The sequence below is a fragment of the Brassica napus genome, chromosome C9 (genome assembly GCF_020379485.1).
Source record: "Brassica napus cultivar Da-Ae chromosome C9, Da-Ae, whole genome shotgun sequence".
Classification (NCBI taxonomy): domain Eukaryota; kingdom Viridiplantae; phylum Streptophyta; class Magnoliopsida; order Brassicales; family Brassicaceae; genus Brassica; species Brassica napus.
The window spans coordinates 29,871,904-29,885,228 of record NC_063452.1 but is presented as its reverse complement, the minus strand read 5'-3'; the positions used below and the strand labels follow the sequence as shown (position 1 = coordinate 29,885,228).

General features: G+C 39.4%; 2 protein-coding genes across 2 annotated transcripts; one reads left to right on the top strand and one right to left on the bottom strand.

Moving 5' to 3' along the window:
* The first annotated feature begins 9,306 nt into the window (after positions 1-9,306).
* Positions 9,307-10,020, top strand: BNAC09G24290D. The gene has a single exon (XM_013881443.3). The coding sequence runs from the start codon at positions 9,351-9,353 to the stop codon at positions 9,777-9,779; it is 429 nt and encodes a 142-aa protein (XP_013736897.1). The 5' UTR covers positions 9,307-9,350; the 3' UTR covers positions 9,780-10,020.
* LOC106439889 (plant UBX domain-containing protein 10) lies at positions 9,938-12,046 on the bottom strand. The gene is made up of 4 exons (XM_013881431.3): positions 11,202-12,046; positions 10,727-10,897; positions 10,440-10,643; positions 9,938-10,316 (listed from the first exon to the last, which is right to left on the bottom strand). Exons 1-4 carry the CDS (start codon positions 11,988-11,990, stop codon positions 10,089-10,091), a joined length of 1,392 nt encoding a protein of 463 aa, XP_013736885.1. The 5' UTR covers positions 11,991-12,046; the 3' UTR covers positions 9,938-10,088.
* Between the last annotated feature and the right edge of the window lie 1,279 nt (positions 12,047-13,325).

Genomic DNA, 13,325 nt, shown 5'->3' with positions numbered 1-13,325 from the left:
TCGATTTAAATGAAAGCCGGCATAGGATTGTTCATCGGGTGTCAATGTGTAACCAAACAACTATTCAAGTGAAATGAGGTGCAGTCTAGAACTCGGATCACTCGGCTAGAACAATCCACTATCGTGGACTTGTTCCCTTTGCTGATCGGTCTTGAGTCCGAAGCTCTCACTTGGAACAAGACGCGATAGCAAGCCTTAAAGATCAGGTCCGATTATTTCACTTAGTACCCTAATATCTTCTCTCGCTGATTAGGGATATGAAGCTCGTTCAATATATGTCAATTTATCTCCTAAGCGGTTAGCTAGGGGATTAAACTAGAGATCGAACATTAAGTGATCAATTCAATGCAAGCAGTAAGAATAATATGAATGAGAAACAGTTAAAATCACTTATTTGCGTTTAGCTCATGCGATTGACACCCTAAAACCCTAAGCAAGCTTAGCCGACTACTCAACCATAAAGCAAGATGACACAGACATGATTTTTGAATAATACTGCATATAAAATAAAGTAGAAAAACAAGGGTTCAGGATGATCTTCTCGTGAAATTGAGAGATGTAGCCTTCTCCCTTACAAGTTGCTAAATCCAAAATAGTTCTCCGTCTCTTCTAAAACTAGCGTACTCTTAGAAATGATAGCATAGGCTTTTTATATGGAGGCGCCAGTGGTAAAGAGAAAGGATAGAAAATCTAGGGCAAACCCCTGAAATCTTGGAGGTTTCCTTAATAGTTGGGAACAGTCAGTCGCTTGTTCTCTTTGGGAACAACCTTCAGATTGATCCGACTGGCTGCTCTGCGTTAGATATTCCAAAATGACTTCTTCCTTCATGGCACTCTCTTCTTTACTCTTTCACCTGCTCCAAACCTGGAATGATATCAAATAAGCACGAATTAGGACTTAGAATTAACTCAAAGAACACATGTAATGGTCACCCTGCGGAATCGCCGAGGAATTCCCATTATAAGCTTCGCCACTGCTTCTCCAGCGAAGGAAACCGGGGGAGACACATCTAACAAAAGCAAGAGCTAAAACGTCAGGATCAAGCTCCCGAAAGGACGGCAAAATTCAAAACTCAGAAGAAAAACTTACCCACGGTACGCCAAGACGTAGGGTAACCCACAGGCTCCTGAATCTTCACGAACACGTACCTGCTGTTCCAACCATCCCCACAGGGGTGATTACCTCTAACATCCCTTGAAGGTTCCTCGACCAAAGGAGCGCCGTCACGGGATCGAAGATGGTTGAACCCATCTTTGTTCGCCAAAGGAGCAAAGTAATAAGAGTATAAAATCTCATGCACCCGATGGAAATTCCCTGGAGTTCTCCAAGTACTTGGATAGCCATTAAAGTCCTCCATGTTAGGGGAGTAAGTTGAGAAGGACAGAAACTGAAGAAAGATGACACTTCGTCTATAAGAGAAGGAATAACACCCCGGAAGCCTGCTTCCACATACGCTTCATAGATAGTCACCTCACCCGCTCCGCCATCCGGAGCGCGTTCGAACTCCTCATCCCCACTGAAGGATGAATCAAGTACTTCCTCCTTATGTTAGCCAGTCCCCTCTCGGATCTCAGAACGGGGACCGTCATCAAAGAAACAAGAACAGAGCCTTCTCAGGGGAGCCATCGGAACCACTTCACTATCAGCCTCCGGAACATTCCCCCAAGATGGAACGGGGGACGAGAAAGGATCGGCAAAAGGACGACGCGGCCTTGCACGACCACGCACAAGAGAGGACAGGAACGAGAGCGGCTCGGGATTCATCTTTATCAGCTGAGAATCAGCGCTAGAGTTAGGTTGAGGCCAGCTAGGAACTATCGTGAATCTCTATTTATATCCGGGTCGTTCCATTTTCCGCGGGATCCGAAAAGGAAATAAGGATGTTTCCAAATATCCTGAAGAATCCCTGATTTAAAGAATGAGCGGCGAAGAGGAAACCGGATCTCTGCAGAAAAAAGGGAAAATACTTCCTATAAAAAGGAAAGTGCACGCTTTTGGAAGAATAAAAAGAGCATCTAGTATCATCAACCGTACGGGCCCCAGCCCCGGTCTATCCTCTGCATATCAGTGCATGTAGATTCTCCTCAGGGAACATCAGAGCTCCAGGCTCCATCGTCTCCAAGACATCATCAAAAGCCCAGAGCTTCCCCTCTTCGACAAGAATCAGCGGTTCAAGTAGCGCCAGACCCCGGTCTGATATAGGGGAAACTGATTATCCCCCGGGTTCAGAGTACGGTTCTGATCTGAGTGGAACCCGGGATCGCAGGATTACTGGAGCTATGTCCTTCCTAAGGGAAGCCTGCTGAGAATGAGCAACTCCGGTTGACTTGAGTGCACAGGTTATTCCCCGAGTTCGATGACGAAATCGAGCAATAAGGGGCAAACTGTTGGGGAAAAATACTCAGGTATTGAATTTCTCCAGACCCCAGGCAGGACACCGGCCTCTGGATCCCCTCTGGAAAGAACCCCGGTTCCCAGGATCCCCGCTAGAAGGAACCCCGGTTCCCTACTATGGAGTTTTCCAGGCCCGGTCACAGGATCGCCCCCTTCCTCCGGGAAATGGAAAACTTCCGATAAGGAGAACCTTCCATATTTCTGAATATGGAAGAGTTTAACCTACTCCAACCGACTAAGGCCCACCTTAGGGAGACTATATAAAGGGAACCTAAACCCTAAAGCAAGGGATCGACACTTCGAGACTTAGAGATTAGAGGTAGGCGGCTAGAGCTAGGGTTCTTACTCAAAACTGTTGTAGTTCCAGCTTTTTGATCTAATAAAACGTCTCTTTCTACTTTCTTACTTGTAAATAAATACAAATACTAGCCTTGTCCACCGTTCCGTGGTACTCACAAAAATCCTACACAAAAATCCCCTAACACCTAGGCTTATTCACATCAATAGTCGACAAAATGCATCAAGTGGCAGCAAGCTGGTCCACACGCTTTCTCTCTAAAGCAGGAAAGCGGACAATGCTGAAGTCAGTCCTTACATCTATCCCCACGTACCCAATGTCTTGCTTCCTCCTACCTGTTATCCTGTGCAAAAGGATCCAATAAGTCTTAACAAGGTTCTGGTGGGATGGACATGGGGAAAAAGGAAAATGTGCTGGGTAGTGTGGTCCAAGCTGACAAAACAAAAGAATGAAGGAAGACTAGGACTGTGAGAAATCCAAACCTTTAATCAAGCTTTACTCGCAAAGATATCTTGGAGAATCCTCACCAATCCAGGGTGTCTAATGGCCAGAGTGTTGACAGGAAAATACTGTCGCAATAAGAGCTTCTTGAAAATATCAACATCGGCTTCATGTTCCCATGGATGGAAAGGCATACTGAGTGGCCGAGACCTACTCAAAACCAACCTGGGAAAAGCAATTGGGAACGGATTAACTACAAGAGTGTGGCAAGACTCCTGGATCTCAGTATCGCAAAATATAAAACCATTTGGACCTATATCAGAAGAGGCAAGAGACCTCACAGTCTCAGACCTTCTTACATCGGATCTACAAATGGAATAGGAAGAGGATCCAAGAAGTGTTACTTGCTTTTGAGCCACATATTATGAAGATCCAACCAAACTATCTCGGTGCTGTAGACAAGTTTGTGTGGCAACCATCAAAGTCAGGGATCTACTCGGCCAAATCAGGGTATCATTCGCTTCAGAGCAAAGAACCTCCAGTAGCTTATACAATAAAGCCAACGACGGCGGGAACAAGTGTCGCAATCGACTGGATTACTGACGTGTGGGATGGGAAATTCTCCCCAAAGCTTAAGGTCTTCCTCTGGTCAGTGATCCAAAAAACCATACCATCTGGAGAGAACCTACGAACGAGAGAAATCATTAACAACACCCATTGTCTGAGATGCGGAAAGGAGGAAACCACCACTCACATCTTCCTAGAATGCCCTTTCGCACAACAGGTCTGGCTGGAGACACCCACAAACCAAGCAGCTCACCTAGCTGATCAAACGGAATTTATAGCAGCACTAACAATGACGAGGAACGACATATGTCTGCCACCATCGGGGATCACAGGCAATATCTTTCCATAGATCTGATGGGCCCTCTGGAACGCTAGGAACCAACTCCTATTCAAGAATCAGAAGCAATCTAGCTGGGAAACAACCACAAAAGGAATACAATCAGCACGAGAATGGACTATGCACAATGGAATTTGGAGAAACAAGGGCAAATCATACCTGGAAACAGAAGGATTGAACCTGATCGACTGAGATCAGAGGAAGAAAACTCCACGATCTGCCACACCGACGCTGCCTGGGACAAAACCACATCACATGCTAGCTTAGCTTGGGTCTTCACGAACCCGTCACCATTCTCTGATCATCAAGGATCTCGCGTCCAAAGCCATGTAAGCTCACCCATTATGGCAGAGGCGTTAGCTGTTCGATCAGCCCTCCAACAAGCAGTACTTCTTGATCTAACCAACACCAAGATCTACTCCGATAATCAAACTCTAATAAGAGTCATCAACAACGAACTCTTCGACAAAGAGATCTACGGGGTGGTTCACGACATCACTAATCTCTCTGTTCTATTTGTTCATCTATCGTTCTTCTCAATTTCTAGGGCTGAGAATGGGAAAGCCGATTTTTGGCAAAATCCACTCTCAGAACTCAATTGAAGTAATGAATTTCATGGGCTAAGGCCCAAAACTCTCTCTTTAATCAATTTGCAAGTCGTTCAAAAAAAAAAGATTCTTAAAACCCTCTTTTAAGAACCCTTACCTACGGGGTTCCACAAAAATTGTGGATCCCACAATTACTTATACATATATAATATATAGAGTTATTCTTGGGTTCACCTCCTAGGGTGAACCTTTAGGTTCACCAACCAATAGAAAATTGTCATTTTAAATTTAGTATCTTTTAATTAAGGAAACCAAATAACTTGGCAAATTATATTATTTTTTCAAAATAAAATTTAAAAATAAATAAAAATAATATATAAAAAACGAATTCAAAAAAAAAATGTTGTCAACAAAACACTAAACCCTAAACTCTAATACTAAACCCTAAACTCAAATCCTAAACCCTAAATCCTTGGGTAAACCCTAAATCCTTGGGTAAACCCTAAATCCTTGGGTAAACCCCTAAACCCTTGGAAAAACACTAAACATGTTGTCAACAAAACACTAAACCCTAAACTCTAATCCTAAACCCTAAACCCTTGGGAAAACCTTAAACCCTTGGGAAAACCTTAAACCCTTGGGTAAACCCTAAACCCTTGGGTAAACCCTAAACCCTTAGGTAAACCCTAAACCCTTGGAAAAACACTAAACATTTGGATAAATTCTAAATTATAAATTTTAAACACTAAACTCTAATTCTTAAAAATAAATATTTTTTTTAAATAATCTTTTTTTAGAACTATTGTTATTTTTATTTATTTAATTTTAAATTTTTTATTTTAAAAGCATAATATAATTTGACAAGTTATTTTGTTTCCTTAATTAAAAGATACTAGATCTAAAATGACAATTTTCTATTGGTTGGTGAACCTAAAGGTTCACCCTAGAGGGTGAACCCAAGAAAAAGTCTAACATATATATACATAACACATATATTAAAAACTCCAATGGAAAGAACCCCCATTGGAGGTGCTCTAAGAACCGATTTGTAACTTTCCTTGGCACATGGTCACATGTTACTGGTCTTTTTTTCAACAATTATTAAAATTTTATTATATAATCAAAATATATTTAAATAATCATATTCTTACATTTAGATGTGCATTTTGAGTTCGTGCTCTAAGAAGTTAACACGTTCTTAGAATATTCACATGGTATGAAAGCTTCTAGATTAAAACTAAAAATTTAAAGTTCTAATTTGTATTGGTTTCGAGTGCAATGAGTGATACATAAACAAGTTAAAGCAATACATCCAAGCAGTTGGTTTCAAAAACATGTGATACAATGGTGGTGTCACCTTACTCGTTGTTTTCATTAGATAATCTTGGTGTGATGGTTACCTCCATTCAGTTAAAAGGGAGACTTATAATGAATGGTCTCTGGAGATGTTGAATACACTACGCGCAAAGAAGAAGATTGGTTTTATTGATGGGACGTTGCATAAACACGGAGAGGTGACATGAATTTAAAATCATGGTTAAGTGTGAATTCTATGATTGTAGGATGGATTTGCACGTCCACTGAGCCCCGAGTTCAATCTACGGTGACATTTATCACTGATGCTCACAAGCTGTGGGAAAACCTTAAACAACGGTTTGAAGTGGGTAACAAAGTAAGAGTGCATCAGCTTATGGAACAACTTGTATCGTGTCGTGAAAATGGACAGTCAGTCATTAACTATTATGGAAAGTTAGGCAAAATAGTGAGAAGAGATGAAAACATACAAACCTTCACCACCTTGTACTTATGCAGCAGCTCCAATCTATGAGAAAGGCGAGAAGATGAACGTGTACACCAGTTTATTATGGAACAATACTTAGGTTCACCCCTGTGGTGAATAGTTAAATTCACCACACTCTTCATAACCAATTAAAGTGTCATGTAGAAATAGTTAAAAAAGGCAATAAAAATAAAAAAATAGCTAAAAAAAAAACAACACCGACATTAATTAACGCCGTCTAAGAACCTAAACTCTAAAACCATAAATCACAATCCGAAACACTAAACCCTAAATCCAAATGCTAAAACTCAAACTCTAAATCTTAAACCTTAAACCCAAACTCTCAACAATAAACCTTAAATCCTAAAATCTAAACCCTAAACCCAAACCTCTAAACCATAAACCCTAAAATCTAAACCCTAAATCCTAAATCCTAAACCCTAAACTCTAAACCCAAAACTTCAAATCCTAAACCCTAAACTCTAAATCCTAAACCCTAAACCCAAACCTCTAAACCGTAAACCCATCTGCTAGTTTATAAGATTAAGGTTTACGGTTTAGAGGTTTGGGTTTAAGATTTAAAGTTTTGGGTTTAGAGTTTATGATTTAGGGTTTGGGTTTAAGATTTAAAGTTTTGGATTTGGGGTTTAGGGTTTAGAGTTTTGGGTTTGGGCTTTAGGGTTTAGATTTTAGGATTTAGGGTTTATTGTGTAGAGTTTGGGTTTAGGGTTTAAGATTTAGGGTTTAGATTTTACGATTGGGGTTTATGGTTTAGTGTTTTGGATTTAGGGTTTATGGTTTTAGAGTTTAGGTTTTTAGAATTTAAAATTTTGCAGATGGCGCTAATTAATGTCGGTGTTGTTTTTTTTCAACTATTTAAGTTTTTATTTTTATTATTTTTTTAAACTATTCCTACGTGGCATTTTGGTTGGTTATGAAGAATGTGGTGAATTTAACCATTCACCATAGGGTGAACCTAAGTATTGTTCTTTATTATGGGACTTGATGAATCCAGATTTGGAAGTGGTGAGCTCCATAGAGTTACCTGATATCGGTAAGGTTTACGCTAAGGTGATTTGAGAAGAAGCAAGACTGAAATCAGCTTAAAACAGAGAAAAAACACAAGATATTGTTGGGCTTGTGACACAACGGGAAACATAAGATCACACCACAAATATTCTACGTCGTGTTGCATCAAGACAAGGAAGCATAACTGACTTTTCAACTGGAAACAAAGCAATATATTTTCGGTGTTCTCATTGTGGGAAGACTGGTCATGATAAAAATACAGGTTGGCAGCTTGTCGGATATCCCGAATGGACTGCTGAGATAGGAGGAAGTCATGGTGGGCGTGGCTTCAGTAGAGGAGGTGGTCATGGAAGCTTCAGAAGAGGCAGAGGAAATACAACGAATGTAGCACATGCTATAGCTCCTCATGTTTTGACTGCCGATGATCTAAGTCATGAGCAGTTATAGGCTATCACTCATATAATTCAAGAAAAACAAGGTGGATCATCTGAGAAGCTGTATGGTAAGATACTTGGTGATGTAATTATTGACACAAAGGCATCTCACCATATGACTGGCAATCTTTCGTTGCTGGTGAATATAAAATAAACTTGGTGTAGGATTTGCAGATGGAAGTATTACGATGTCTTCTAGTATGGGAGTAATGGTGTTGTCTGAACGATTATCACTAAAAGATGTGCTTTATGTTTCAGATTTAAATTTTTCCTTAATCTCGGTTTCATAGCTTCTAAAGAACATAAATTGTTTTTCATTGTTTACTGATGCTATTTGTGTGTTACATGACCGTTACACGAAGCCTATGACTAGAGCCAGCGAGGAACGTGATGGGGTGTATTATTTTAAGGATGTTAAAGTCGCACGGGTCAAAAAAACTGATGGGAATATCGATCAAGCTTTGTGCCATCTTAGGCAAGGACATCCGGCCTTTTCTGTGCTTTCTTCTTCGCCTATGTATTTTGGTGTTTTAGGTAAAGCTAGCTATAGTAAATGTGATGTGTGTTTTAGAGCTATTTCAGACAATTTGAATATAGCAGAAGTTTTTGGTTGAATACAAGTTGATGTTTCATGTTTGGGTGCATATAGAGTATCTGCATCAAGTGGTGCAGTGTATTTTCTTACTATAGTGGACAATTTCTCTCTAGAACTATGGACCTATTTGCTTCTTGAAAAATACGAGGTTCAGAAAATGATGAAAATTTTCTGTGATTATGCTGAAAACAGTTTAACAAATCAGTTAAAATTTTCTATATTAGGTCGAAATAGAGAAATCCAAAAATCTTAATTTTCTCTCTCTAGGGTCAGGAATGGCTGTTATCAGAGGAAATGGCTCTGTATGGCATTATGTGAACTTTCGCAAAACTGTCTCCCTACCAGACGGAAAATTCACTAGTAAGATGTGCATTATGTTGGAATATTGACTTTGGATCACTTCCAGATGAAAGTTAACTCATTTTTATATCTCTTGATCAAATTTCAGGCCAAACTTTTTTGTGGGATTTCTTTCTTCCAGTGCCAAACGCATGATGCCACAATCATCTATACTATTAAATAGAAGTTATGACTTCTTTTATTCGTATTTTTTTCTTTTTCCCAGCTACTCTCATAGGAGGTCAAAACGCAAGTTTCAAACATGTGATAAGTTTTAGAATACCAAAAAGGTGAAATAGATTGAAGTTTTTGTAACAGTGCGAACTACAGAGAAAATGGAGGAGAACTCACTTGTGTGACATGAGAACCCTTACCAAGTTTATCTCCAAGAGAATTTGTGCTTTCTCTTGTGTCATACAATTTTTTGTCAATTGCCAAAAGATATTCTTGAACTCAATGGAAAGTTATTCCAATTCTTAGATTGCAACACAAGGCAATGCCCTAATCTTTTATTCCCATAAAATATAAACTATATATGTATCTTGCTTCCATTCCCTTCTTCTGGTATTAGTTACCTAATAAAAACAATGAAGCTAAGCGAGGGAAGAGGCAAAGAAGAGAAGCACGGGAGACAACATTTCAAGCACGACCTAAAAAACATGATCTCGTCTTTAACCCACATGGGAGCAGAGAAGGGAGGACCGAGCCAATATGAAGAAAGGGAGGAGGATGAAGGCGTCAGAGTTATCACGCTCTCTGGATCCAACATAGGAGCCACCATGAAGACAGAGCTCGACAACAATCATGGAGAAGACAAACATGAGCTTGATTTCCTTACTACCTTCGTTAACAGCAACTTTCAAGCTGTGAACAACTCGCTAATGATGGGGGCCAAGTACGAGACTCATGATCCCGGCGTTCATCTTGACATCTCGGGCGATGTGGAGAAGCCTTTGATGAAGGCATCTGCGAGGGAGACAAAGGATAAGAAGGGGAAGACTCCTGCTCGAAGTTGAACGTTGAGAAACTGAAAAAATACAGAATGGTATCTTCATGTATACAACTTCTGCTTCTTCAGTATTAATTCTCTTTTATCACTTGTCCATTTAAATAATCAGAGAGAAGTTGTGCATGCTAAACCACTTTAATTTCTCTTCGAGGTTGTTGCGTAGTATTTAAGAAAATAAATATATCAATATGTAACATAACTTCTGAATGTATGTGTGTGTTATATATGTGAACTTGTCCATCGGATCATTGAAGCAAACAAACTAATTATTTAAAAAGAGAGGCCAAAGAAGAAAGAGACAGAAGAATCTGAAAGTTCAGTTGATCTCAATGAAGAGACTAGCCTGAGGATGCAAACCAGCATCTTTCAGTGACATTGAACCTTTGTCTCTTCCGTACACTGTTCTTGGGAAGTTTGTAATCAAGCTATACTCTTCTGTTTCCAGCACTCCAAGTGAATCAACGTAGTCGTACAATGTCTGTATCTTGGTGTTGCTTTCAAACCTCCTCCCTTTTCTTTCTCCATTCGGAAACCGTACCAAAACCTAGATGAACCATAGAACCTAATCTTTCAAGAGGCACATCCCTCGCAAACTTTTTAAGCGACGTAGATTGATGTCTTTGGCGTAGACTAAGTAATGAATGGAAAAGAAAGAAGGAGAAGTTACTTGTGTGACATCAGGACCTTTCTCAGGTTCGTCTCCAAGAGCAAGAGCTTTCTCTCGTCTCATTCTCACTCTAGCAGCTTCTCTCTCTGCAGCTTCACGCTCTGCTCTCTCCCGAGCTTCTTCCTCTTCTTTGCGTTTCCTCTCTGCTTCAGCAGCTTCCCTTTCTATACGCTCTTGATCTTCCTGTCTCTGTCGCTCCCTTGCCTAATAAAACACAAAGGAAAGAAACAACAAATTTTGACAAAAGACTAATGATAATCTATCTTGGGGGAGGGGGAAAAACATACTTGATCGGCTTCAAGAGCAGCCCTGTAAGCAGCATCTTGTTCCTCTCTCAGGCGCAAATTGGTTCTTCTTTCCTCTGCCTCAACCCTTGCGGTTACAAGAACAGTTGAACTATCTTCTACAACTCTTTGCAGTATAGCAATCATTTCTTCTGGAGTTGTTGGTCCTTCCACCTGCCACAAGCAAACGGAACAAAGAAGACACTAAAACCAAGAACTACATCTCTTGCCACCACCTTATATATTTAATAATACCAAACTCATACAAGCTTAATAACATAATGACTGCAATACCGGATCACAAATGATGAAATAACTATCTCTATCCCTTGTACTACTAAGTAATCACATCAGAGAACTAATAATTTGGTTACCAGATTTATAGCCAATTAAAAATAATTTGCATCTTCTATATAACATTCTTCTTTAAGGTATAGACTAATCAACGAAGACAGAAGAAAGTATTTATTTTCATTACCTGCTGGAGAAGAGCGATTCTGTGATTAGCAGCAGGCATAACCACAGCGCAAAAAGGAAACCTGGAAGCCTTCAAGCTATTACTCATCTTAAACCCTTCACTAGATCGTATACTACCTCCCCAAGTCACAAAGTTCTCATTCAAAAACGCAACAACCCCTTCGTTGCAAAGCGTCCTCTCGCAAAACGCAGGCGTATCAGGATGGTCGGGAGAGTGCAAGTAAACAAACAAGAGCTTAAACTCGCTCCTAGATCGCTGAAGCGCGTCCATGAAACCTTCTGATACAAAACCAGGCTTTAGAGGGTTTCTCCCATAGTCTCTATCGAACAAAGCAATGAACTCCATCGCTTCACCTGCCGCCGATGATGACGACGACTCAGTCTCAGACCCACCACGACCTGATCCAAACCCTAACATGCCAAGTGAATAACTCAAAGCTCCACCGGCAACCCAGAATCCGAACCCGATCGCACTAGAAGCTAACCCTAAGCTACCGGAGACGATCGAGACCGGTAAGGTGATGATCTTCCAGGCGATTCCCGGAGGTCTGAACGCTCTCCCGTCGTCAAATTCGATTGCGCGAGAAGGGGCATCTTCGAATTCAGTGAAGGGTTCGCGATTGTGATCGCCATCGACGCGGGAAGACGAAGGGTCAGATGATGATGTGAAGGAGGAGATAGCGAGTTCGAGGTCCCAGCCATGAGCTTGGAGGATCTCGGTGCATAAATCGGGATCTTCGAGACCTGTAATCGCCTGGAAGTAACCCAATTTGTCGGCGACGTCAACCATTACCGCAAAGGAGATATCTCTTTTTCACTTCCTCTCTCGAATCTACAAAACTGTGCCGAATAATAGACGATGTCCTTGGTCAGTCAATTACCTAAACTACCCCTCTACTCCCACACGAACGGATGGATGTTCAATCTTGATTTTAGTTTTAGATCTTTTTTTTTTTTTTGTTAGATTTGATTTGTTTTCTTTCTTTAGTTTTAGAATATACAGCAAAAACTATATAAATTAATAATTTTAGATTTATTTTAAAATTTCATCCAACCGTCAGATATGATGATATCAAAACTTACCTCCATCAAAAACAATATATCAAAACTTGCTACCATCAAAAACTTTTTTTTTGATAATCCGAATACTCATACACCTTACATAGCCCGACTAGCGCCTAAGTACACTTCGCAGAAAGCATCTCGCCAATTTCACCCCATGTCAATTGAAGGTGACCACACGCATGACTAATAATTCTCTCAAATAGATTATATTGAGTTTTGTCCCAAAAAGATTTACTAATAAAGAAAATGACCAAAAATGTTTCATTAAAGATGCAAAAGACTCTTATGCTTTAAATATACAAATACAAATAAATAAAGAAAAATTTCAAATTATTATTTTTTAAATATTTTAGATCTTATTTTAGAATTTTTAAAATTTTATTTTCGTTTTTAAATTTGACATTTTAATTTTAGATCTTATTTTTGAATTTTTAGAATTTTTAATATTTTATTTTATTTTTAAGTTTGAAATTTTAATATTTATGTTTTTTGAATTTTGAATTTTTTTAATTTTGTTTTGAATTTTTTATAATGTTTTCCAATTTCATTCGAATTTTTCTGTATTTTTATTTTATTTTTTATTTTAAAGAAAAAAGAAACCGACACATCATTATTTTAACCTGTAAAATGAACAGTACCGGTCGTCTATAAACTGGAAAACGTCGTTGGAGGTTTATTATGATAAAAATGTCAATTTAAAGGTTTAAAGTGCTTGTCAAAAAACTTCAATGTTTAAAGTGCTAGAAAGTGACACTCTTGGTGTTTAAAATGCGATTTTTCCCTATTAATTGCAGGACTATAGAATTTTTTTTCTAGCTTTCATTTACTTGTTTTGTCTCGCATTTTTTTGATTAACAAGAAATTCTAAATAATAAATAATTATTCTCTACAAAGCGTGGGATGGCGATTTTTTCGGCGATTCTCAAGATCCATCGTGGTGACGGTTTTCTTTCTCAATTGAGCGGTTGTCCGACCGTTTTCTCTGTGACTAGGGCTTTCTGTGCCAGTTTTCTTCCACTGGGCCGGCACCAGAGTACTTTTAGCCGATCAGCTAAGCCGA